At 48.6% G+C, this 26,951-nt stretch overlaps 1 protein-coding gene across 21 annotated transcripts; it reads right to left on the bottom strand.

The window, feature by feature from the left end:
• Nucleotides 1-1,513: 1,513 nt before the first annotated feature.
• On the bottom strand, nucleotides 1,514-25,599 carry ECHDC2 (enoyl-CoA hydratase domain containing 2). Of its 21 annotated transcripts, none has more exons than XM_070509898.1 (11): nucleotides 25,255-25,498; nucleotides 17,276-17,358; nucleotides 17,120-17,207; nucleotides 14,118-14,204; nucleotides 13,313-13,360; nucleotides 12,955-13,047; nucleotides 11,424-11,480; nucleotides 11,021-11,208; nucleotides 4,468-4,518; nucleotides 2,988-3,035; nucleotides 1,514-2,442 (listed from the first exon to the last, which is right to left on the bottom strand). In XM_070509898.1, the coding sequence occupies exons 1-11, from the start codon at nucleotides 25,385-25,387 to the stop codon at nucleotides 2,371-2,373; spliced, it is 948 nt and encodes a 315-aa protein (XP_070365999.1). In that variant the 5' UTR covers nucleotides 25,388-25,498; the 3' UTR covers nucleotides 1,514-2,370. The 21 variants fall into 21 exon arrangements, with proteins under 21 accessions (XP_070365999.1, XP_070366001.1, XP_070366000.1 ...); XM_070509900.1 differs by having other exon boundaries at nucleotides 1,514-2,571; nucleotides 25,255-25,496; XM_070509899.1 differs by having other exon boundaries at nucleotides 17,276-17,343; nucleotides 25,255-25,494.
• Nucleotides 25,600-26,951: the final 1,352 nt, after the last annotated feature.

Here is a 26,951-nt window from a genome sequence, read left to right as displayed (position 1 = left end):
CAAACAAAAAGAGGTGCTCTTAATCTAGCATGGAGATAAGAAAAATATGAGCTCTTCTGAGAACCGGCTCAACCACAACGTAGACCATCAGAAGCTTTTGTCTGTGCCCTCTGCAAACCTCCTCTGTGGAATCGAGTATGAACTCCTTTCTTGTCTTATTTTTGACAACTAATGAAAACATTTGCCATTCATCTGTTTGTTTTTTAAAGATTTTTTTTCATTTTTCCTTTTTCTCCCGAAAGCCCCCTGGTACACAGTTGTGTATTTGTAGTTATGGGTCCTTCTACTTGTGGCATGTCGGATGCTGCGTCAGCATGGCTTGCTGAGCAGTGCCAAGTCCACGCCCAGGATTCAAACTGGCGAAACCCTGGGCCGCTGAAGCAGAGCACAGGAACTTAACCACTCGGCCACGGGGCCGGCCCCTGTTTAACTTTTTCAAAGAACATTAGTAGCATATTCTAAGAGTAGATTTCTGTGCTTTTAGCTAGCCAGACTCTTAACTGGAGTGTTATGTACCATCTTTTGGAATCAAATGAGGCTTGTTTTTATTCTAAACCATATTCCAAACTGTTGCTCACCAGTGTCCCACTGAATAAGGGGAATTTGTAACCTGCCTCCTTCTACAGTCCTGAAACTCTGCTCTGTTTTCTCCCATTCACTCTTCTTCATGATTCCGAAAGGCTGTCTTAGTTTCCTGCCCTGGGCTCTGGTACTTTGGAACATTCTGTTAGCAGATACTAGCCTTTGCTAATGTGAGGATGTGGTGGGAACTAGTGCCTGTTAAGGTCCAGGTGTACGCTAGGCACCTCTCCAAGCTTTGTGTCGTTCCCAGCAGTCCTCTGGGGTAGGTAAGTTTGATTCTCCCCATTTAACAGATAAGGAAAAGGAGGTTCAGTAAGGTACTTTCCTGGATAGTGATAGTGATAGCTCGTGCAGCTGGTGCTGATTCTAGAGCCTGGGCTCTTCTGTGTTACTCTCCCTTCCAGGAAGTGAGCACAACCGTGGGGCACGTTTCCATTTAGCAGCAAATCAGCAATGTTGTTGTTATGTATCCATCCCCATGGCTTAGTGACTCTAGGCCAGGTGTAGGCTCAGCAAACTCAGGCAGAGCTCAGATCAGTTAAAGAATGACCGCAAGGCTACAGCTTCAGATGTAGCCTTCTCTTCTGCTGCCTTGGTACAGGAGCAGGGCTACTGAGACTAGTGTGCGCATGTGCATATCAGCCCTGCTTGGTTTCTCAGTATGTCATCCTCTTGCTCACTTTTGCTCATGCTGTTGCCCTCGACCTTCCTCTTCTTTGCCTCAAATGCCTATTAATCCTTTAGGTTTCAGCTCTAATGTTACCTGCCCAATTCCTGACCTTCCACTCTCTCCATTGGTTAATGCTCCCTTCTTAGTGCTCCTGAAGGGTACTTAATGTGACTGTCAAAGATTTACCCTCTAGTTTATAAAAGGTTTTCACAGCGATGATTTTGTTTAATTATGAGAAGAATACTACATTAATAATAATGCTTATTGAACATAAGGTGTTTTATTTATTTTCTTTTAATCTTCACAACAGTTCATTTTGCAGATGAGGAAGCTGAGGCACACCGTGAGTAACTGGCAGAGAGCCGGGATCTGCAGTCTGATTCCTGACACCTGCCCAGCCACCACCAGGGTTCCCTTGTTAGCTCTGTTACAGAGGGAGGAACTAGGGGGGTCCTTACAACCTCTTGCCATCTCTGGTGAGCACCTGATAACTGAGAGGCAGAGGTCGGGCCGAAAAGCCAACAGGACAAAAGCCCAGAGGGGTCTATTTTAATCCTTAGTTTATCGTTTGAGTAGGGAGAGGCAGGTGTGCTCCAAGCAAACCCGACCGCAGTGACTATCTAGACAGGGTGAGGAATAATGAACAGTAGGTGGCATGGTCAGCACATTAATACCAGGCCCATGCCAATTACTTTATATCCATCATTGTCCTTGTGTGGAAACTGAATCCCAAAGAGGCAAAATGATGAAGGCAGTCACAGTGCAAATTTTCCTTCTGGATCCTGCCCTTTAAAGCGTGCATCTCCCGTGCTTAAGGTTAAATGGGAGTCACTTGCCAACAAATTTGGGAGGCCGCTTCTCCCTGAAGGCTGCCATGCCCTCTAGCCGGTCCTGGGTGGGGATGTTCTGAAACAACATGCAGCGTATTAGTTTCAGGGGAGAAGGACCAGAGACCAATAAAGACTTCCTTAAGCTTGTCCAGCCCATGGCAAGGGCAGACTCCGAGTCTTTCCATTGTTTCTGGACTTGTGTTGGGCCATGCAAAGGTTTGGGCCTCACTGGCTCCTTGGTCTCCAGGGGAAGGCAGGCCACCTCTCTGTCATCTGTGGCCTGTCACGTTAGCCTCTACTTGCATACTGTTTACATTCCTCCAGAGAGCTTGCAGTCTCTTGCAGCAGTCTGATATGAAGCTGCTCAGTAGAGAAGAAAGATTGGGCTTTGCAGTGAGATGTGGCCCTGAATTCTTGTGTGTTGCTAGTTCACACTAGATCCTGCAAGTCCCAGACCCCCGTTCAGGAGTATTTTGGATATTTGTTAACCTGGAGATCAATATTTTTGACTCAGTGAGGTCAGCCCCAGGTTTACTGCCCCACCATCGAACACACACAGCCTGCAGGCTATAACCAAGGCCTTGACATCCCAACTCCAGCCTGGCCTCTCCAGCGGCCACTGGTACAGAGACAGCAGAAGCCATTCTTCCTCTCTATCAAATGTGATTCTCTGGGCACTAAGTGGGCCAGGATGCACCACCATTAGATGGCTGAGGAAACAGTCCCAGAGAGAAGCAATGTGGTTCCCTTGGGATCGCCTCAGGCTAATTGTGAGGAGGAGGTGGCATAGAGTCTGACTCTTAAGGTTGGGAGGAACCTACTAAATTGGTCACATATTGCTCAAGATCCCCCACTCTGACCCAGCCTCTGCTTACAAGCAGGCAGGGACTGGAGCAGCCACGTACCTGGGCATAGCATATCCCTTCAATGGCCATCCCTGATGCAATGTCCACCTGCAAGAAAGAGGTGCCTGGATCAGCCTGACCTTGTCCAAGTCCATTTGCACTGGGAAGCAGCCCGCCCTACTGCCTACACCTTTCTTTAGTGTTCATGGATTCCTCCAGCAAAGAGTTACGGAAGTTTACTGTATGCCAGTCCGCACGAACTGAGATGAATATGATAAGGAGTCTCTACCTGGAGAGGGAACACCATTCGAAGCAGCGATGAAATAGCGCTGGCACGAATGGGGCTGTGAGAACAATGGGGAGGGTTGCACACAGCCTGTAGAGCCAAGGAGAGCGGGCATGAGCTGTGCTTGCACAGCCTGGGTTCCCACCTCCCCATCTGGCTGCCTCAGTGTGCCTCCTGTCACCCCTGTTAGTGAAGTTCGCAGGCTTCCCTTACCCTCAGGAATAAGATCCTGGGCCTTTTATGACCTGGCCCCTGGCAGCATGCCAGCCTCTACTGCCCAGTGCTTACTATTACTACCACTTGTAAGCACTGTTCCAAGAGAAGTACCGTGTGTGTCAAACTCACTCACTTTGCACAACAAGGGTTATTATCTCTACTATACAGCTGAGAAATCTGAGGCGTAGAAAGGAAGGTGAAATGATTTGTCTAAGGTCACAGGAGCATGTGGAAAAGCAGGTCTTTGAACCCAGACAGGTCAGCACCAGAGCCCATGCCCCTAACCTCCATGTCACGTTGTCTCAGTCACCTCTTTATCCCATTCACTTGAGTGGCTTATTTATATACCTCTGTGCTATTGCTCTTACTTTTCCCTTTGTTTTGGAATTCTCATTCTTTTCAAGGCCCAACTCTAGAATACATTCTCTGACCCAGCACTGCCCAGTAATACCATAGCCATACATACAGTGCAGCTCCAACCTCTTCAGGGTGTCTGCTTGGTACCCTTAACCTTTTATTAGTGATTTGTGTCTGTACCTGCCCCCCTCCCCACCTTGGGAGCCGTGACCATATTTGACTCATCTCTGTGTCCCAGTTCACGGCTCAGGTTTAGATTCAGTGTGCGGTGAATGAATCGATGAGTGAGTTGATGTCTAGGGGTAGATTTGTTGCACCCAAGGCACCCTGAGCCCTGTCCTTGAGGCCACATTACTGACCACAAGCACAAATGCAAGAGCCAGTCAGACCTGAGTTCTTATTACTCACTGGCTCTGTGACCCTGGATTCTGAACCTCAGTTTCCTTCTCTCTCCGAGACAGAGAGATGAGGATAAAATGTAATTCGGGATGTCACCTGGTCAAACTTTACATTTTGTAGATAGGTAAACTAAGGTACAAAAAGAGAAGTCAGACTCAAAGTCTGTTGGAGTCCAGTTCCTGAGTGCTTTCCAGCTGTGCTGTCAGTCTGAGCTGTGGAAGCACTGCCTCGGCCACCCCACTGACTTTAGTGGACTCCAGTCTTGACCCAGAGCCCTCTCACCTCCATTCCTCGGTCAATGGCTACTTTGCTCAGCCGCACAGCGATGGGGGCCTAGGAAAAAGGAAAAGCTTGGTTGAGGAGGGGATCAATGCTGATAGGGCTTTGAAATACAGAGGCACATAGCTCCTTGGTGGGGGAGAATCTGGACAGGGAGGCAGAGGTCTGGGTTGAGTTCCAGCTGTTCTGCTGACAAGTGTTGTGTTGCATTAGCATTAGTACCTACTGCTTCTCAGTTGATGTTCGTTTTCTCTAACCAAGGAAACCTGACTCTCTGGGGTTCTTGGCAGTTAATCCATCCCTCCAACATGCACAACATACTGCAGTTGGCGAAGTATTTCCCACTCACAGGTTTGTCTGATGGTGCTACCCACCCTTCCAGGATGGTGCCATCTTTAACTGAACCTCAGGGAGGTGAAGGCCACATTGATCCAGTGAGTCAGTGGTGAAGCTTGGATGTGATTTGCAGTCACTTTTCGCACTGCTTTTCCATTCCTGTGCCCCTTTCATCTCAGCAATTGCCAGCCTCCCCTGCAAGCAGGTTTCACCCACGCAGAGGAATGAAAGGTCAAGATTAGGAACTTGGGCTTTGCAGTCTGACAGGCCTGGGCTGAAATCCCAAGGGGGCATTTTGCACGACCACTTGGAAGCAAGGGAATCAAAGTGGCTCTCTTTACTTCACTGGGCTGACTTCCAGTTCACTCGCACCACAGCAGACCTGGCGCCCCAGCCCCACTTCCAGGCAAGGAATGTGTTTAGTTCCTACACTATTTATGTGGTATTATTTGAAGTTTTTCTAAGTAAGGCTTTATCAGAAAGATAATTTTTTTTCTTTTTCTCCCCAAAGCCCCCCAGTACGTAGTTGTATGTTCTAGTTGTGGGTCCGTCTGGCTCTGCTGTGTGGGACGCAGCCTCAGCGTGGCCTGATGAGCAGTGCTAGGTCCGTGCCCAGGATGCTGAGGTGGCGTCCCACATAGCAGAGCCAGACGGACCTACAGCTAGACTATACAACTACGTACTGGGGGCTTGGGGGAGAAGGTAAAAAAAAAAAAAGCTGGGAAAATATATTTGTGATACTTAAGACAGGTGAATTTCCTTGATTTACAGAAAACTGGTATAATTTTTTAACAAAAATTCACAAAGGTGTGAAAAGATGATTCACAGAAAAAGAAACACAAGGGGTGTTCAGCTTTACTCTTAAAGAAATGCAAATCAAAACAGTGAGGGGCCCCTTTTTACCTCAGATGGTAAACAGTAAAATGTTGGTAATGCCCAGTGTTGCTGAGATTCAGGAAACAGGTCCAATCATGTGCCACATGAGGACATTTTGGTCAACGATGCACCACATATATGACGGTGGTCCCATAAGATTAGTACCACACAGCCTAGGTGTGTCGTAGGCTGTACCATCTAGCTTTGTGTGAGTGCACTGATGTTTACACACAACCACAACAGAATTTCCTGATGACACACTTCTCAGAACATACCCCCATGGCGAAGTGACGCAGGACTGTATTTGCCTACATTATTGATAGAGTAAATTGGTACAGTGCTTCGGGAACGTAATTTGGCAAGAACTGGCAAATGTTAGATTTAGATGTGTTTGCTCTTTTTTTTTTTTTCTGAGGACGATTAACCCTGAGCTAAGATCTGCTGCTAATCCCCCGCTTTTTGCTGAGGAAGACTGGCCCTGAGCTAACATGCGTGCCCATCTTCCTCTACTTTATATGTGGGACGGCTGCCACAGCATGGCCTGTCAAGCGGTGCCGTGTCTGCACCCGGGATCCGAACCGGCGAGCCCCAGGCCGCCAAAGCAGAACATGCGAACTTAACTGCTGCACTACCAGGCCGGCCCCAATGTGTTTGCCCTTTGATGTTGCAACTCCATGTAGGAATCTACCCTACAGGTATACGTCTAGAAGTATGCTAAGATGTACCGAGTTTTTCACTCCAGCTATTTTGCAGTAGCAAAAAGATGTAAGCAACGTAAGTGTTTGTCGTTAGAGTGCTGGTTAGTAATGACGGCACGTGCGCGCCACAAATGGAGAAGTGTGTGGTTGTTTAATAGAGCGAGGTCGATAAGTGTGTGCTGAAATGGGGCACTCTCCAAGTAGTAGGTGAAAAAGCGAGATGCATACTAGTCTGTATATTATCATTCCATTGTGTGAAAGGTGTTAGTATGACACACCTTTGGGGAGAAGGGTCAGGAAAATGAGAACTTTACTTGTTTTCTATTTTCCCATACTGTTTGAATTCCCCATGCATATTTTAATGTCGTGTTTTTTAAATGTCTTAGAACTGGATTAGACTCTACAGTGTTCCTCGTCCCCTAAACCGTCCTTAAAAGGAATTGAGTTACTTAGATACGTGAGTACAAGGGGACCCCACTATCTGAAAGTTCGCTTTATGCCACTTCACTTTTACCAGACCTACATTAGTACCTGTTTTCACTAACTGAAAGGAATCTGAAGAGGATTTTAGCTTTTCTGATAAAAGGTGAAAAACGAGAGTAGTGTTCAGCGTTTATCTTGCAGCGAGCTGCTGCAGACGCTAAGCAGTCGAGCACACTGTGCTATTTCAAGCCTCCGCGTCAGCCCAGCAGATGACAAACCTCGACCAAGGCCAGCAGACACAGAAGGTGTGGCCGTTAATGCCCTGCCTGTGCCGATGGATTGAGATGTTACTAGATGCCCCCTTCCTGTCTCACCCCCATCCCAGTCTCCTGTACCTACCACCACCCCGACCTCAGACGAGTCAGTGTAACCCAGCATCACCACTACCACCTCCTCCCAGGCCTCCAGTGTGTACCGTCTTCCCGACTCTGGTAAGAGAAACTACACTACATACATGCGTTATTTCTACTTTAGACAGGCCGTATATTTGTCATCATTCCGGCTTTCACCACATGTTAGCGTAATTTTAGGTATTATGTGTTATTTGGCATGATTTGGTAGGTTATTTTCTGGGTATGGGAACACTCGGAAATTTTTCCCACATAAATTAATGGTCATTGCTTCTTTGCTTTACGCCATTTCAGTTTATGAAAGGTTTCATAGGAATGCTCTACTTTTGGATAGTGGAGAAAACCTGTATATGTACATAATTTGTATTCTTATATATGCAATGAAAATTTCTGGAAGAGTATGCAAACTGTTAACAGTGGTCATCTCTGGGGAGAGGGATTGGGGAATTGAGAGGTATTGGGTGACCAGCAGTCCCAGTTTGCCACTGATGAAGGCCTATCAGGACATAGTACTTCACTTCTAACTGGGACAGCCGCAGGTAAATAGGGTCACTTGGGTTATGTTGCTTTTGATGTTTGCCTTATATATATATATATATATTTTTTTTTTTTAATACCAAACACTTTATTTATTTATTTTGGTGAGGAAGATTCACCCTGAGGCAACATCTGTGCCACTCTTCCTCTATTTTGTATGTGGGACGCCTCCACAGTGTGACTGATGAGTGGAGTTGGTCTGCGCTCAGGATCCAGACCCGCGAACCCAGGCCGCTGAAGTGGAGTGTGAGGAACTGTAACCATTGAGCCGCGGGGCCGGCCCCCACCTTATGTTCTTAGTCTTCTATGCTCTTTGATTTCCTTGTCATGAATAAGTAGTACTAGTATTTAGATAACTACCTAATAAACTGATTTCTCACCAAAGAAGATTAAAAACTATATAGATATGTTTTCTGTTGTTGAAAACGTACATATTTGTATGGATATATATATGAGAATTATTAGGAATATGATTGATAATTTCATGTTATTTGGAAATGAGAACAGTATGTTCCCTCCCTTTCTTGTTCAAGTAGAAAACATAGCCAAATCCATATTCAAAGGATAATGGATATTTACTATTTAAGGGGGAAATTTGAGTGTCAAGTTGCAGACCTTGCGTTTATTGACAATCTTTTTGGGGTTCTAATCTCTGGACCCGTTTGCTTTCCTAGTCTTGGTGGTTTGTCACTAGGGGGCAGCCATCTACCACACCATCCCTGGCACTCACCCCATCTGGGAACCTTCTCATCCTGGGCACCTAGTGACTCGGCTGGAATTGAAGGTTTGTTTTTCAGGTTGCATCAGAATGTCCCACCATCGGGATTAGTGATGGTAGTACTAGGTTTTGGTGTGCTAAGCTACATTTAAGTACTGTAATACTACTAATTACATTAGTGGAATACAGTTATTGCAGTATATTAAAAAATCTGAAATCTGAGTCATCTTGAGATCAAGCTCAAAGACCCAGTTGTTAAGTTTCTGCAAAAAGACAAACCCTCCAGTCTACAAGTCTTGCTAGGTAGGCCACCTCTGTGGAAGTGCCATCAGCCACTGCCTGAGTCACTCAGCTGTATGTCACTTCAGAGGCTTTCTGAGCAAGTGTAGTAGAAACCTGACAGCAGGAGGCCGTCCAGGTAGCAGCATCGTACTCTCCATTTCTATGTGATGAAATCAAAAAACCAGGAAGACACAACAAATACTTTCTTTTAAACCAAACTATCAGGTTTTAAAAGTTACAGTCCCTGCTCTCAAAGACCTCAAAGTTATAAAAAGAGGTAGGATTATTTAAATTTAAGGGAGACAGAAATTTTTTCCAAAGTAAAATACTTATTTTTATGATTAATTCAAGTAGTTTTATCTGTTAATAATATTAAAATGATAATACATGGTTAACATTTTTATAGACTTATGTTTTAACTTTGTTTTGTAACATGTTTGTAAATTTTTATATTTGAAATACATTAAATATTGAGTTTTACCGTTTTTAAAATTTTGTACATATTCTGCACTCTTTATAATAAAGTACCAGTTCTTATTTGTATTCTGTATTATTGCAGTCACTTTTTGTGACCTTGATAAGCAAGTCACTTAACCTTTTTGGGTCTCTTATTTCACAAATATAACAGGGATAATCAACTCTACTGGATTGTTCTAGTAGTTGAGACGCTAGTAAAGTACCTAGGATTGTGTCTCGTGGATGGGCAGTGCTCCATATGGGCTAAGTCAGTCAGTATTTATTATAAATTAGTAAAATCTAGTGCCATTTCAGCTGCTTTCATATCTTCTTTTTGCAGGGGAAGATTCACCCTAAGCTAACATCTGTTGCCAGTCTTCTTCCTTTTTCCCCCAGAAGCCCCAGTACATAGTTGTGTGTAATTGTGAGTTCTTCTGGTTCTTCTATGTGAGCTGCTGCCACAACGTGGCTACTGACAGTTGAGTGGTGTGGTTCCGAGCCTGGGAACTGAACCCGTGCTGCCAGCGTGGAGCGTGCTGCACTTTAACAGCTATGTCATCAGGGCTGGCTCTGCTCTCATATCTTTCTGGGAATTCAGGACTTCCCTCTGGTCCTCTTAAGGTAGTGAGAGGCCGGCAGAGCCTTGGAGACCCCCTCAGCCCAGATCCTGGGTGTCCTGCTGAAAGCTTTGGGCTGGCAGCTGGTGGAATTACACCTAAGCAGAGCCTAAACCCACTCCCTGGGTCTGTAAACCTTTTGGGAGACTATACGCAGAGGCTGTTGGAGATTTTTAATAAATAATGGGTCCTGGGACTGAGTGGTTAAGTTCCCGCGCTCTGCTTCAGCAGCCCAGGGTTTCGCCGGTTCGGACCCTGGGCGCAGACCTAGCACTGCTCATCAGGCCATGCCGAGGTGGCGCCCCACAGAGCAGAACTAGGAGGACCCACAACTAGAATATACAACTATGTACTGGGAGGCTTTGGGGAGAAAAGAAAAAAAAAGGAAGATGATTGGCAACAGATGTTAGCTAGGGCCAGTCTTCTAAAAAACAAACGAATGAACAGAAGTAATGGGTCTTAACACATGAGCTGCATGATGTATTTCGAGCATTTCTTCACCGTGCAGTATGGTTGGAAAGATGGGCTGGTAGTTCTTGATCTGCTTTTGAATCTTGCTTTGTGTGTTTTGGGGACATTTTAATGCAGTACCATCCAGTACAGTAGCCACTAGCCCTCTGTGGCTGTTAGCGTTTGAAATGTGGGGAGTGTAACGGAGAAACTAAATTTTGTGTGTGTGTGAGGAAGACTGTCCCTGAGTTAACATTTGTGCCGTCTGCCTCGACTTTGTCTGTGGGACACTGCCACAGCATGGCCTGACAAACCATGTGTAGGTCCACTCCCGGGATCTGAACCCGTGAACCGCAGGCTGCCGAAGGGGAGCCTGCCACCACTACACCACCGGGCTGGCCCTGAGAATCGAAATTTTTAAATGTAAATAACTACATGTAGCTAGTGGCATGGACAGCACAGGTATAGAACGTTTCCATCATCTCAGAGTTCTATTGGACAGTGCTGTTCTGAGGACTTGCAAGCCCATTTGAGTTCAGTCCCTCAGAATTCAATTTTCACTTTAACTTAAAATTTGAATTAATTTTGGGTACAGGATGGCTGAATAGATGCAAAAACTCCAGAGAGGGTTAATTTTATAAGTCTGGGTAAATGGATCTCATCCAGCCCCACAGGACCCCTGCCCCCCGGGCTCCCCAGACACGCATCCCTCCTGGCACAGGCCCTCCCTCTGGGGCTGGGCTACCACCGTACCTGGGGCAGGATCTCCTGGGCCAGTGCTCGTGCCCTGTGGTAGGCGGCGTTGCCCTCTTCATTCTGGGCCACAGCATGATTCACCAGCCCCAGGACCTGGGCCTGTGTCCCACTCAGTCTTCGGCCTGTGAAGATGAGCTCCTTTGCCAGGGCCACCCCCAGGCATCGAGGCAGCCTCTGAGTCCCTCCTGCCAGGATGGAGTCGGGATGGTGAATCCATGCAGGAAATGGGAACCCAGAGAAGGCCCAGCCTGGGAGTCAGCCAAGACTTCTCACGGGAGCAGATCCTGAGTTAGGACGGAGAGGCATAGCCCAGAACACAACGGCAAAAGAGGAGAGCAGGGATGTACCCTAGAGTGGAACTGAGCAAGTAGCGAAGGATGGGTGCTATGCATGAGGTTACCTGCTCCTGGGAGAAGCCCTCGGGTGGTCTCGATCAGCCCCATGACAGCCGTGGAAGCTGCTTAAACAGAACAGAGTGAAGCCCTGCCCCTGTCCTCCAGCGCCAGTCCCCGCGGAGAAGAGACACTCGCCTCTGGGCTCTGCTTACCCCTCCAGCCAACTCCTTCCCTTGTGGTCTGGCCACAGCCAGCCCTGTCCAGACTCTGCTTTTGGAAGAGCCTTAGCCTGCAAGTCAGGAGGCCCAGGCCCTCACCCTGCCTCCCCTACTGGTGGGGGGGTGTGTCCCCAGGAAAGGCTCTGAGCCTCACAGGTGGAAAAAATGATTACCCTTCTGCCTGCTTTGGAGGGCTGCTAAGGATTACATGAAGCAATGGTTCTTGGAACAAGGAAGGGGTTTCTTTCTGGAAGGTTCCCAATACCTTTGTCGGTTAATGTATTCTCTGTCTCATGCACCCCTAGCTCTGGCCTGGCCAAGAGTGTCAGTGACGCCTGCGCCCATCACAGTTATTCCTCCCAGCTTTTCATCAGCCTGAAATTTCCCTGTGTTCCATTCTGCATCCTCCTTCCGAGTTCTGCTTCCTCTGAGTTCCCACCCCACAGGCTTCTCTCCTGAATTTCCTCAGCACAGGCCATCTGAGCTGTGCATTGTGGGCGGGAGTGAACGGCCATTACTCCTGCGGCTGAGGGGTTTACAGTCACTCTCTCCTCCACCAAACCCTGCAAGTTAGTTGCCCTAAACATGGGCAGTGAGAAGCAGAGTTGCAGCTATGGCCTGCCCTGCCCTGGTATTTTGATAGTTTCTCTCTGACGTGTATCGTGTAGATAGAAGCTCCCTCCATGCTTGGATTTATACCTTTTTGAATATTCTTCCTGGGATGGCAGGAGAAAGCAGTGAAGGGAACAGAGTAGCACCATGATGGCACTCAGACTTTTTGTAACTGCCTCCGGGAAGGGTGCACCTAACCACCAAGTCGGTAAGGTTCAACAGTGGTCAATTATCTCCATCCTCTCCCTCCACTCTTCAAAGCTCAATTGCTCTGAACAAGTAACGCAAACCTTGGCTGGTGCCAGTGACCCAGAGGACAATGTTCCTGCCTGGGCGTGTTTGTGCTGGGCTGGGCTGGTGACTGATGGCCCACATGGCTCACCTTTGTTCAAAACATAATATGTGAAGCTGGCTTGGACAGAACCAGAGCTTGCACAGTTAACCTTTGCCCTCCTCAGCCTTCCCCCTCTGTGCTCTCTTTTCTGTCCTGTCAGCACTTTCTCTGGGGTTGGTAGGAGCCTCCCTGAGATGAGGGAAACCGTTCTGAGAGGTGATGGGTACTACAGCCGTGGATGGCTGGGCCAGGAGGGGAACCAGCATCCGCCTGAACTCCCTCTGTGTACCCCACCTTGCCTTTAGTTCTGCTGTTGAGCTAAACCAAGAAAGCCAAGGGCAGTGGCTGACGTTTTGCAGAATCCCCAGACTTAACCCTGTTTTACTCACCCTTCCCTCCCCGCTGTATCCCCCCTCTCTCCCTGCCCAGTACCTGCCACTCGGAGGTCACAGGCAAGGGCAAGCTCCAGGCCTCCGCCCAAGGCAAACCCATCCAGAGCTGCAATTGTGGGTGCAGGGAAGGCTGCTGTGGAGATGAAGAATGGCTCAGCCTGCAAGGCCCTGGCAGGACCAGGACAGGGGCTCAAGGTTGGGGAGGGGCTAGCTGGTTGGGACAGAGGGCCTCATTGGTTCCAGGTTTGGGGACCTCATGTGGTACCTCTGCCAGGTTATCTTAGAAGTCACTTTTCCTATCTGGGAAAGTTTGGGGTCAGCTGGGGAACTGTAGTGGGGAGATGGGCTGAATGATCCCTGCTCATGCCAACTTTCCTGCTCTCCTCCCTGGGACTGACCTTTCTGTTCTCCCTTCTTGTTCTGTGTGCCAAGCCGTGTGCTGGGTGCTGGGAACACAGAATTGAATCAGACATGGGGAAGGCAGACACGTAAACAGGCAGTGATGACCCATGGTGATCAGTGCTCTGATACTGGAAGCTAGGGTGATGGGTCAGGGAAGGTTTCCTGGAGGAGGCGGCACTGGTGGTCTTAAAGGATGAGTAAAAAGTTCAAGTAGGGGGCTGGCCCGTGGCTGAGTGGTTAAGTTTGCGCGCTCTGCTTCGGCGGGGCCCAGGGTTTCGCCGGTTTGGATCCTGGGCACGGACATGGCACCGCTCATCAGGCCATGCTGAGGCGGTGGCCCACATGTCACAACTAGAAGGACCCACAACTAAAATATACAACTATGTACTGGGGGTCTTTGGAGAGAACAAGGAAAGAAAAATTTAAAAAGTTCAAGTGGTCAAGAAGAATATTCTAGGCAAAAGGAACAGCAGTTGTCAAAGCCTGAAAGCACGCTTGGTGAAACTTGACTCCTCTGGGATAGCCAGGTTTGAACCTTGAGGGCACAGGCGTGGGGGGTTAGAACTAGAAGGGTACAAAGACTGAAGAGCCAGAACTCCCTGTTGGAGAAATGCTCTCTGAACTCTCTTGTCACCCTCCTCCTTGTAGAACCCTTGTGCCCATCCCTCTTGGGAGAGTCATCTGTCTCTCTCAGAGCTCACAACAGAAACTGTCCTCTCCTAGAGTAGAGGATGGTGGGTGCAGTGGGGCTGGGGTCAGCAGTGCCCCTGAATGCCCTCTGCCCCGCTCCAGGGCCCTTACCAATCTCAGTCATCATGCCTCGGAGTCGCTGGACAAAGACCTCCACCTCCGCCTCACTCATCTGCTCCCGCTCCTTCAGATCCGCGCCTGCAGATGGGGAGGGGTTGGTGATAGCCCTTGGGGAATGACCCAGTCCTGAATCCCAGGCTGTTAAAGGATCCACAGCAAGGGAGACTTGAGAAGCAGCCAGAGAGGAAGAAGAAATACCAGGAAAGCTCGGTCAAGGAAGCCAGGGAGGAAAAGGGAAGGTGAGGGGTCAAAAAAACGGGAGATGCAACCACGACAAAAAGATAAATGGGACATCATAAAAATTAAAGACTTTGGTGCATCAAAGGACACTATCAAGAGAGTGAAAGGACAGCCCACAGAATGGAAGAGAATATTGGCAAATCACATACCTGATAAGGGATTAATATTTAGGATTTATAAAGACCTATGACTCAAAAGAAAAACCCACCGAGAACAAAGGACTTGAATAGACACTTCTCCAAAAAAGATGCACAGATGGCCAATAAGCACATGAAAAGATGGCCATCAGCATTAGTCATTAGGGAAATGCAAATCAAAACAGCAATGAGATACCACATCACACCCAATAGGATGGCTATCCACAAACAATAGAAAACAAGTGTTGGCATGGTGGTCGAGAACCCTGGTACGCTGCTGGTGGGAATGTAAAATGATGCAGCCTCTGTGGAAACCATTTTGGCAGTTCCTCAAAAAGTTAAACAATTAGTATATGATCCAGCAATTCCACTCCTAAGTATATACCCAAAAGAACTGAAAGCAAGGATTCAAACAGATACTCCACACCAATGTTTCTAGTAGTAGTATTCACAGAAGCAAAAGATGTAAACAACCAGTGTCCATCAGCAGATGGTTGGATAAACAAAGTACAATGGAATATTGTTCAGCCATCAAAAGGAAGGAAGTTCTGATATATGCTACACTATGGATGAACCTTGAGGATACGCTATGTGAAATAAGCCAGACACAAAAGAGCAAATTTATGATTCCAATTGTATGAGGTACCTAGAATGGGCAAATTCATGGAGACAGGAAGCAGAACAGGGGTTACCAGGGCCTGAGGGGGCAGTGGGGTGTTGCTTAATGGATACAGAGTTTGTTCAGGATGATGAGAAATTTCTGGAAATGGACAGTAGTGATAGTTGCACAGCCTTCTGAATATATTTAATACCACTTAATTTTATACTTAAAAAGGGTTAAAATGTGAATTTTTTGAAATGTGTATATTTACCACAGGTTTTTTTGGGTGAGGAAGATTGACCCTAAGCTAACATCTGTTGCCAGTCTTCCTCCTTTCGCTTGAGGAAGATTGTCCCTGAGCTAACATCTGTGCCAGTCTTCCTGTATTTCGTACGTGGGACGCTGCCACAGCATGGCTTGGTGAGCAAGGTGTAGGTCCACACCTGGGATCTGAACCCGTGAAGCCCAAGGCCACCAAAGCAGAGTGCACAAACGTAACCACTACTTCACCAGACCAGCCCCCCAGTGTTTAGAGTATTTAAAATAAGGGGCCAGCGCAGAGGTGCAGCGCTTAAACGTTCTGCTTTGGTGGCCCGCGCGCGGGTTCAGATCCCGGGTGCGGACATGGGACCACTTGTCAAGCCATGCTGTGGCAGGTGTCCCATATATAAAGTGGAGGAAGATGGGCACGGATGTTAGCTGAGGGCCAATCTTCCTCAGCAAAAAGAGGAGGATTGGGGGTGGATGTTAGCTCAGGGCTAATCTTCCTCCAAAAATAAATAAGATAAAAATAAAATAACATTTTTTTCCAGTTTTATTGAGAAATAATTGATGTACATCACTGTATAATTGATTATTTTTTAAAAGGTGGGGTCACTGGGGTGCAAGGAGGCTGAGAGGGCAAATAAGATGAGAACTGAGAAGCAAGCACAGGATACAGTTGCATGGAGGTGGGCAAGGACCTTGGTGAAAGTAGTGACCATGGTGGGATCATCAAAGGGCAGGCAGCAGGGGCCTGAGTAGGGACTAGGGGGTGAATATAGTCCCTTCAAGTCCTAGACTATAGGAAGGCAAAGCTGGGAGAGCTTTTGGAAGTCTGATTAGTTGCAGCCCCTCAGTGACAGATAAGGAAACTGAGGCCCAGAGAGAGGCTGGGAGTAGCCCAGGATTCCAGAGCAAGTCAAAGGCAGACCCAGACCTCCTGTAGCCCCCCTACTTCCCCGTGCTTGGCTGGGATAATGAGGAGTGGAGCTAACATGGCTTGAAGTGACCTTGATAGAGGAGGTCGGACAGAAATGGAGCCAAAGGAAGAGGCCAGGGCAGGGCGCATTGTCAGCCTGGGCAGCTGGGTCGGGCAGGCCTCAAGCCGGCCTCCGTGATCCCAACAGCTCAGACCTAGAGACCGAGCCACAGCCCCTTGAGAACGCCTCAAAACCATGCTCCTCGCCTACCCTCCACGCTCCTCCTGCCTCCCCAGTGACCCTGCTGCCCCTCCCCAGCCGCCCCAGAGCTGGTTCTTAGCTCAGCCCAGCTCTCGTTGACTGGCTTCTCTTTGTGGGCCTGGGATGTGGCATTGCTCATCTTTGAAGTGGAAATTCATGGCGCTTATCCTGTTGGGAGGACAAATGGTGCAGGGCAGTGGAGAGCTTTGGTGACAGGGACGGAGATCTTGTCGGGGGGGCAAAGGGGCACAGACCTCCATTTTGGCCGCTGACCTTGTGAACATCTTTGGACTCAGTTTCTTCATTTCCTCAGTGAAGGGTCAGTATAGAGCATGGTGTAGCAGAAAGAACAAAGATTTGGGGGTCAGAGAGGCCAAGTTCAAATAGCATTCTATTCTACTTCTTACGAGCTGTGTAAGCCTAGGTAAGGAATTTTACCTCTGAGTCTTTGGGTTCACATCTGTAAAATGGGAAGAATGAGTCCCAAACTAAAGCTGCCCTAAGTTCTCCCCCAATGCCTGCAGGCTGCTGGGAGCCCTGCTGGGCCCTGGGCGGCCAGGGGAGGACACCCACCTGCACAGAACACACCCTTCACTGCACTTCTGAAGAGCAGGACACGCACTTGCCGGTCCTCCCGCAGCTGGGCCAGAGCTTCCAGCAGCTGCAGAGGAGACCCAGTCAGATGGAGCCCAGCCCAGCCCATCCCACCGGGTGCCTGCCCTTTCTCACCTCGCTGACGAAGACGTTCCCCAGGGCATTGCGGGCGCGCGGTCTGTTCATCAGAATCTCCGTGATTCCTGCAGGGGACAAGGCTACCTTGGGTGAGCCAGCTGGCCTGCTCACCCCTGGGCTGGGGGCCTGGAGACAGGAGGCCTGAGTTCTGGACAGCCTCTACCCTTGAGCAGTGTGACTTGGGGCAAGTCACACACGCCCAGGGCTTAGTTTTCCCAACCATAAAATGGAGAGAGTAACCTTTACCCTCTCTGTCTCAGAAGAAGTGGAAGGGCTTATGAACTGTGGAGTAACATGGGCAGAGGGACAAGAATGACCACCGCAGTGGTTCCTGCCTGCTTCTGCCACTGTTGGACATCCACACCTTCAGTTTCATGGCTCCCTCCATTATTCACTTCACAGCCAGGCTTATTCCTCTGGATGAGTTATATAACAAGTTCAATGAGTTCGAGAACAAGGCAAACGCCCTGCTGGCCACCACCTGGAAATCGCGCGTGCTCGCACTCAACCATAGCTCCCCTTTCCCCCAGAGTAACAGCTCCTGACTTGTATGGTAAGCACTTCCATACATTTATTTACAATTTATCACCCAAATATTACCCCTAGATATAGTTTACACTTGCTAATTTTAAAAAATTTGATGTGCCTTTTAAAAGCTCATTAAAATCCCCAGGTTCCGCCTCTAGCGGTGTCTTTCCCTCAAAAGTTACTTATTAAGGAACCTGGGCATTTGACCTGTAGGGCTTCCTGTGGCCTGGATTTTGCTAATTGCACACTCATGGGGCAAGTCAGCCAGGTTCCTCTGTCCGGGAATTTAGCCACTAAATCCAGAGGCTTGAGCACACTCGTGTTCTGTCCCCTTTGGCAAGAGGATAATGCCTGCCTGCCCTGCGTGATGTCCTCTCACCAGCAGTCGCCAGCCTTCTTGAAGGGGTTTTCTGTGCTCATTTAATCACTGTCTTGCCTTCCATTCACTGAAACCTGCTGCAGTCTAGCTCCCACCCCCATCACTCAGTGGAAACGGTTCTCGCCAAAGTGACCAAGGCAACCACATCACTGACCAAGGAGCATGCTTCCATCCAGGTCCTAGCTTCGGAAACAGTCAACTCTGCTGACCGCACACATGCTCCTCCTTGGACACTCTCTGCCTTGGCTTTTTTTTTTAAATAGACAAATTTTTTAGAGCAATTTTAGGTTCACAGCAAAACTGATAAGAAAGTACAGAGAATTCCCATATATTCCCTGCCCGCCCCCATGCATAGCCTCCCCCAGTATCGACATCCGGCACCAGAGTCGTACATTGTTATGATAGATAAACCTACACAGATGTGTCATTATCGCCCAACATCCATAGTTTACATGGGTTCACTCTCAGTGTTGTACATTCGACGAGTTTTGACAATGACTAATAACACGTATCTGTCTTGTGGCCCCATGTCCTCCTGGCCTTCCTCCTACGTCTCAGCTGATACCTCTGCATTTCTTTTTTAGGTTTTCTTATACCCATTTTTAAAAATTCTTAATTCATTTATTCAACCTATATCTATAATAAGTCCTGGGGATGTAATGTACAGCCTGGTACTTTAGTTAATGATACTGGATTGTGTATTTGAAAGTTGCTAAGAGAGTAGATCTTAGAAGTCCTCATCACGAGGAAAAAAATTTGTAACTTTGTGTGGTGATGGTATTAACTAGACATTGTGCTGATCGTTTTGCAACAGATACAAATATTGAATCATGTTGTATACCTGAAACTAATATAATGTTATATGTCATTTATACCTCAATTAAAAAACCCAACTCTTGCAAAAGTAAGATAACACAAAAAGATATACAAATGGCCAATAAGCACATAAAAAGATGTTTGATTTTAGTATCAAATGAGAGTTTTAAAAAAGCGTAATGAGGTAAGACCACACACTCAGTACAATGACTAAAATCCCCGAAAATAAAAACCAAGTGTTGGTGGGGCTGGCCCCGTGGCCGAGTGGTTAAGTTCGCGCGCTCCGCTGCAGGCAGCCCAGTGTTTCATTGGTTCAAATCCTGGGCGCGGACATGGCACTGCTCATCAAACCACGCTGAGGCAGTGTCCCACATGCCGCAACTAGAAGGACCCACAACAAAGAATATACAATTATGTACTGGGGAGCTTTGGGGAGAAAAAGGAAAAAAATAAATAAAATCTTAAAAAAAAAAAAGTGTTGGTGGTGAAAAAAATAAAAACTCTACATATCTATCGAACAGCTCTAATATATAATAAATTGTGAGCGTTATGAGTTATGTAACAGTGCGGCCCTCGGTGCTTACAGCCGAATACGATTAAATTATAATACAAGGCCATGGGTGAGGTAAGTATGTGAAGTACCACACGATTACAGATGGCAGCTCACGGACCGAGACATTTGAGCAAGGTGAGAATTAGGTGAAAATTTTCATTGGAGGAGTGAGGTATGGTGGGAAAAATACTACAGGTAAGGGACCACGCAATTTTTTAATGTCAAAGTTCCTGAAAGCTCAATCCAGTATCTCTTTATTCAGTTATTTGTACAATCATGTATTTGACACATGCTGGCCTCTGTACTAGACACTGAGCCAGAGACCAGGGCAGACGCGGTCCCTGTCCTCTCAGAACCTACAGTCTAGCAGAGAAGACGGATATTTAACAAATAATCACTGTCTGTGATGAGAGCACAGAAAAAAAGGACAAGAAGGTGGGAGCTATAGATGGGCAAAGGGTGTCCCCTGATATAGAAGGTCAGCGACTTCTGGAGGGGGAAGTGATCTGTAAGCTGAGAGTTCAGGTGAGTAGGAGTCAGCTAGGCAAAAGTTTGTGTGTGTGTATGAGTGTGTGTTGGGGAGGGCAAGCCCGCCCCAGGCAGAGGGAGCAGCACCGATGAGGGCCCTGAGTGTGACCGGGCGGGGAACCGTAGGACGGCTCTACAAGATTTGTAGAGCGGGGCCACTTAGGGTTTTTCGGATGGACCTGAGAATTAAACTGATATAAAACAGACTAACAGGAGAAAAGCATACGAATTCATGTAAGTTTTACGTGACACGGCAGCCCTCATAAGGGGATGAAAACGCCCCAGAAATGGTGGAACCTACATGCTTTTATAATGGGTTGATCACGAGAGGCAACTGTGGAAACTCAGTAAACTGCAGGGGAGGCTGAAGGAAGACAAGGATTATTCTAACAACGTCTGTACAGGGTTCTCTTGGCTTCGATTTCCTATCGAAGAATGTTTCCTTTGTCCTGGTACCAGGAGGGTATCTTTCACATGGGAGTTTTTATCTCGTTTTCAGGAATAAAAGGGGAGATTAGAATGCAGGTCGTTCATCTGCTGTGTTTTCAAGTGCCTTAGCTCAAAATAATCCTTACACCAAAGTGGTATATTCTGAGGTGGCCATATATTCTGCCACCTTTCAGTGCCTTCTGGAACTGGAGTTCAGAGCAAAGGGAGAGCCGCATGAGGTGGAGCAGAGTCAGGAGGGCCTGCACTGCTCGTCTGCCCCTGCCGCTCCTCCCATGCGCTGTTTGCCTCCTGTGTACCTACAACTGCCCTGCCTACCTGGCCAGCCCAGAATTCTCTGCGCTCCAAGCCTGAATGTCCAGCCGTGCACTTGACTTCTCAACAGCGTGTCCAGACATGACCAGTCTCTCCTGCTCCCTTGGCGAGGGAATGACCTGTCACCCCAGAAGTCTGTCCTATTGCCTCCCACTTCCTCACCCCCTGAGGCCTGCCAAGTCAACCTCTGAAATAGATCTCAGATCTTTCAGCTCATATCCCTCCGTGCAGCCACTAACCTGGTGCTGGCTCTTTCCTCTATTACGTGGGTCACCCGACTGGCCCTCTTGGACGCAGTCACGCTCCCCCTCCTCCCTCCACTTTCAGAGTCATCTTTCTAGCCCAAATGTGACCAGGTCTCTCCTCTCTCCTTTTCATCAAAATAAAGGCCAATCCTTAACACCACCCACAAGGGCCTCCACAATCTGGCCCTTGTGCCCCGCTCTGGCCTCAACTCACTCCCCTAATCTGGGCCAGGTCCTGGGGAAGAGACACCAGTTCTGGGCAGGGGCTCAAATACTTCTATCCTTTCTCAGCCGTTTCTCCTCCTCTAAAATGTCGGGGGTGGACTAGAATAGTATTTATCAGTCCTTTTGCCTTCAAAGGCCCCTCACTGTTTTCTCCCAGAGTCCTCAGCTTTGTCTGTGGAACAAGCAGTATTTATTAAGATGGCATTCTCAGTGTGAGTTGATCTGAGACACAGAGAAGGGCGAACGAAATTTCAGGGCTCTGAAGGGACGAGTTTTCAGCCAGGAATCAGAACTCTGGTCCAGGACAGAGAACTGTAACAGTCAGGCTGTGTGGGCTTCCTTGGCCTCCCCAGAAACCTTCACAGAGCTCTTTGAGCCCAGCAGGCCTAGAGGTCCCACAGAGGAACTGTCCCCAAGGTCTCTTCCAGCTCTGGTGCTCCAGAAGAGACAATGCTGCAACTCTGGGGAGGAGAACCTGGCAGATACAGAGAAACCACAGCAGGGGTTTATGGAAACGGTCCCGGTCCAAGGTCACTGTGGCAGCAGACCCTAGAGCGGCCCCCAGGTTCAATCCTGGATAATCCCCTTCCCTTGAGTGGGCAGGACCTGTGAATTGCTTCTTACCATCAGAATACAGCTAAGGTTGTAAAATGTCACTTCCAAGATTAGGTTCAATTCTACGGCGTGATGACGTGTTACCTCAGTGATTAGGTTACCATATAAAGACTGTCTTGCTAGTGCACACTAGAGAAACTAGTGGACCTATGGAGAAGGTCATGTGGCAAGAAACTGGGCAGCCCCTAGGAGTTGAGTGGCCTTCTGGCCAATGGTCAGCAAGAAAAGAGGACTTCAGTCCTACAAACACAGGAGGTGAATTCTGTCAATAAGGTGAAGAGCTTGGAAGATCTCTCCCCAGTCAGGCCTGTGATGAGACCACAGCCCCAGCCAACTCCTCAATTGCAGCCTGGTAAGACCCTGAAGCAGAGAACCCAGCTAGGTTGGGCCTGGACTTCTGACCTACAGAAACTCAGATAATCTGTGTGTTATTTTAAACAACAAAGTTTGTGGTAATTTGCTATGTGGCAATAGAAAACTAATACAGTCATGACGTCCTGGGATTGACAGAAACTTTCCTCTCCTCTTTGCTTTCCTCTTCTGTCTTTCCTTTCTGACTTACTCTCTCCCATCTTTAATCTTTATCTCCCTCTCTCAGAATACTAGCTGCCAAATCTTAAGGTGCTTGGCTCAAACTACAGCTCAGTTACACACCAGCTCCATGGCCTTGGCAAATTACTTTACCCTTCTGCCCTTCAATTTCCTAGTCAGTAAATAGAAATAATAAGAAAGTTGTTCTGAGGATTAAAAGAGATAATACACATAAGTGCTTAGCCAGAGTTTGTAGGTACAGCGAGCAGGGAAAATGCGCAGATGCTGGGGAAAGTCTAGGTATGAACTCCACGCTGGAAGCCCTGAGGAGCCGGGCAGGGCGTCTTTGGCTTTCATTCATTCTTCTGACAACATTCAATTTGCACTACCACATGTCGGGCCCTGGAGAAACAGAAGGTCTCAGCCATGGGCCCTGACTTTTTAGTTGAGCCTTGATTCTCAGAACATCGCCCTTTCTGCGCCCCAGCAGTGGGGCTGGGTCTGCACTGCAACCTCCCCACTCTTACCAAACCCACCATGCCACTGGCTGATGCTTTCCTTAGCAGCTGACCTAGGGTGAGTTCCGTCTGGATGGCCTGGATCACGGGCTAGGTGATGTGCGTTTAACAAGCTCTTACTACATGGAAGGGAAACTGAAGCCCAGAAGAGAAGAGAATTTACCCAAGTCAACAGCTGATCCCAGCTAGCAATCCTCACTCTCAAAGACCTAACAACCCATGAGGGAGACAAGTCCAGACATGTGGAAAGTAAAGGGACAGGAGGGGATGGTAATTCCAGCAGGATTTCCATAGGGAGAGAGGAAAGGAGACGACCCAAGTCAGGGCATGGCTAGAAAAAAACACACAGCTGGGACAGCTTAAAAGAACCCGTTGGTAGAAGAAATAAAATGGAAAGTTCAGGTTGTGGTGGAGAACCTCGAACACCCTGCCAAGGAGTGGAGTCGAGCCATAAAGAAGAGTGCAGAGTGGTTAACAAGCCAATCCCATTTTCAAGGAAAACAGGTAACATGTGACATTGCTCTGGTGCCATCAGCCCAAGTGGAAGGCAGAACCTGTGGCTTCTAACATGAACATCAAATGACCCCGAATCATTTTGGGGGGGTGGGGGAGGCATCTCCTGCCTGAGTCTCCTCCCTGCTTCTGCTTGGTTTCCTCATTTCCTTCTCTCGATGACTTTCTCCTGCCTTCTGTATGCCCTCTGGCAGGGACAGAGGCTTAACCTGTTGATCCTTGTTATTTCTGGATAAAACATTCTGCTGTTTGCAACTGAGCCCTAAGGTCTATGACCCGTGATGCTTTTTCTCACTGATGTACAAGTCTGTGTTTTGAGTAAATGAATCACAGAAGAGGCAGTGATGACATGATGTCTGAGAACACAGGTTTTGAAATCAGACCTTGGTTCAGATTGCATAACTTCACTGTGCCTGTTTGTTAATCTATAAAGCGGGGCGAATAACTGTCTCAAGGCAAGTGCTGTTGCCAGTTTGGCAATGAACTAAGCATGAGATTAAGAGGTATTCTCTAAGACCCAGCAATCACACATGGCCAGAGAAATTCTCAAGTGATGTAGCTGGACGCTGGCAGCCCCTATGTGTCCATCAAAAGTGGGGAGGCAGGGGCCGCCCGGTGGCGCTGCGGTTAAGCTCGCACGTTCTGCTTCGGCAGCCCGGGTTGGCCAGTTCGGATCCCGGGTGCGGACATGGCACCCCTTGGCTCACTATGCTGTGGTAGGCGTCCCACGTATAAAGTAGAGGAAGATGGTCATGGATGTTAGCTCAGGGCCAGTCTTTCTCAGCAAAAAGAGGAGGATTGGCAGCAGTTAGCTCAGGGCTAGTCTTCCCCCCCCCCCCAAAAAAGTGGGGATGCACACTAGAGCCTAGTATGCAATAGCAGGGAGCAAGGAACTAGATTTATATGGCAAAGCTGCTCTTCAAAACTTAGTATCAAGCAGGGAAAAGGAAGAAATAGGAGCTGTATAGTACACTGCCGGCTGTGACAATTAAAACTTCTACACAAACAAAGCTACATCAAGCGCAGGGAGGAGGGGTTGGGACTGGGGAGAAAAGAAAGGCGAGAGAAGGACTTTGCCCTAATGGCAACGTGCAGCGGACTGAGGAGCGTGTGCAACCCCATCAAATGCACTTGTCCAAAAAAAATCCACCACCACCACGATGCGCAATCGAAAGTGTTTTCTGCGTGTGACCCCTGCGAACTTTCCCCTTTGAGTCAGCGGGAGGCAAAAGTCAGCAGCCGCAGGGCCGGCGCTCACGGTGGAGCGCCCCGCCCCCCCCCCCTCCTCCGCGGCCCTGCACAGCGAGTCGGATTGGCTCCGCCGCCTCGGCCCCCCTGGAAGCCTGCCCGGACCCTTGGCCCAGGAGAGAAATCGGGTTTTTAGAGCTCCTGCTGGGGGATGGGGGGCGCTAGTATCTACTCCTACCCCTGAGCGACTCTTCTCCCCTTCCTCACAGCCCCAGGCCACCGAGTGGGGAACTGACGAGACCAATATTGACAGTCTCACCCCAACTAGGGTCGGGGCGGTCAGTAGGTGGTCACCCACCTTTCGGGCCTTAGGGAGGCTTGGAGAGCCTAGACTGGGATGCAGGAGATCTGGGATCAAATCCTCAAGCGCACTGAGCGACCCGCCTTCCCCCTGCTGGTCTCAGTCTTCCCGCGGGCAGTGGGCGCGCTGGCCACCTCTCCGGCCCGGCAGCGGCGCCCGGCGGGCCCTGCTCAGCGCGCCCGCGCTCGTCCCAGCGCTTCCTGGGCGCACTTACCTTGGTCCGGACCCTCCAGGGCGCGCACTTGGATCTCCCGGCCCCTGGCCGCCTCATCGGAGGCGCAGCCGCGGGTCTGAAGGGGCTTCCAAGGGCGTAGGAGGCGCAGGGCGCTGGTCAGGGGGCGCAGCATCGGGGCGCAGGCTGGAAAGAGGCCGCTCGGCCACTTCCCTCCGTCTGAAAGTTCGCAGCTCGGCCGCGAGGCCTTCGCAAACTGCTCCACCTATGGGCCGAGAGGCCCACGCCGCTCTCTGCGCCTCCTGGAGACCGGGAGATCTGGGTAGAGGAAAGCCCAGCTCTGCTGTGTTGTTTGTGTCAACCTCTCTGAGCGTCAGTGTTTTAATCTGTAAAGCGGGGCTAATAGTAGTGGCTACTGTCAAAGATAACGAAAGCCGGACCTGAACTCAGCTCGGATTTGTACACAGGTGACTGGGGGTTTTAAAGGGAGAATGAGGGGATAGAGAGGTGGATGAGCAGGAACTGTAGAGTCGAGGAAGTGAAAACTTCCAAAAAGTGGGAAGCGGGGCGGGGTGGGGGTTAGTCCGCGTGAAACCCATCTGGGTTTGCTGATTGGTGCTTCTCCAACCTTAGGCTCCCAGAGAGATTAGGAGGTCTCAGCCAGGGGTTGGCTGGAACAAACAGTCAATTCTTTTGGCATCCTGGAGTTTTCTCAGGTGGGCACTTTAATTGGGACTAGGGTCATCGTAAGGATGTGGCCTTGAGCTGTTAGAATTATGTTCGTGTTTAAGCCAAGGTTGAGGCCTAGTAGAGAAGACGGCTCGGAGGGGCCTGGCTAGAGTTTGGTGAAGGAGAGAATCTTTGTTACTATGTCATGGTGGTATTGAATGGAGTGTGTGAACCTTGCTGACACATATACCCAATAAATGTTATCTCATTTTTAAAATGTCATTTCATTCATTCTAGCATTGTCTGCGTTCACAGACTTCACTGCCTCACCTCCCATTCGCTCCTCAACTCATCCCAATTTTCTGCTCACTAATTGGATCGCAAAAATGTTTGTGAGTGTGAACCCCTAGCTTCCGCCCCACTGTCCACCCAGACTGCTTTTGTGGAGGTCATAGGTGGCCCTCTTTAGTTTGTTCTGGGCCGATCAATAAAGAGTGTTCAGTGAACACAATCTCCTCCCCCACCTTCCACTTGCTGTAGACCCCAAGGCCACTAACAATCCTGGCCTACAACCAATAGCTGCAGTGTTAGGCAATCTAGAAATAAAATTCTCTCTTTTGAAAGTCGTTGGTGCTTGCTGGGGTCATCGCTATGTCCAATAAGGTTTGGAAAAAAAAATGGGCTCTAACTTCCTTCCTGGGTCCGGTGGGAAACTCTAAGTTCCTCTCTGTGCCCATCAAGATTAATTGAGATTTATATCAGTCCTGGTCATTTCTGACCCCTCACTCTTGCTTCCAATGAATTAATTCAGGTTATGGATCATCTGGCCATCCCTCCATGTCCCTTTTCTATATATTACTGGATACAACTCCAATTCCTTCTCTCCTTAAAGAATCACAGAGACAAGACTGTAGGAGAAAGATTTGTCAGAAGGTTGGGGAGCAACTGTGGGACTTCACCTCTCATAGTTAGAGAGGTTAATGCTAACTGTTACGGACCGAACTATGTCTCTCCAAACTTCACGTGTTGAAGTCCTACCTCCCAGGACCTCGCAATGGACTGTATTTGGA

The sequence above is a fragment of the Equus asinus genome, chromosome 5 (genome assembly GCF_041296235.1).
Source record: "Equus asinus isolate D_3611 breed Donkey chromosome 5, EquAss-T2T_v2, whole genome shotgun sequence".
Lineage (NCBI taxonomy): Eukaryota > Metazoa > Chordata > Mammalia > Perissodactyla > Equidae > Equus > Equus asinus.
The sequence above is the reverse complement of the archived record's forward strand: the minus strand, read 5'-3'. Positions and strand labels throughout refer to the sequence as shown.

Excerpts from the sequence above, each read along its gene's own strand:
- ECHDC2 (XM_014844303.3), bottom strand. The coding sequence starts at position 25,387 with ATGCTGCGCCCCCTGACCAGCGCCCTGCGCCTCCTACGCCCTTGGAAG. Across the intron at positions 17,208-17,275 it reads GGAACGTCTTCGTCAGCGAG|CTGCTGGAAGCTCTGGCCCA; the intron begins GTGAGAAAGGGC and ends TCTCCTCTGCAG. Across the intron at positions 14,205-17,119 it reads GAAGGGTGTGTTCTGTGCAG|GCGCGGATCTGAAGGAGCGG; the intron begins GTGGGTGTCCTC and ends CCCCATCTGCAG.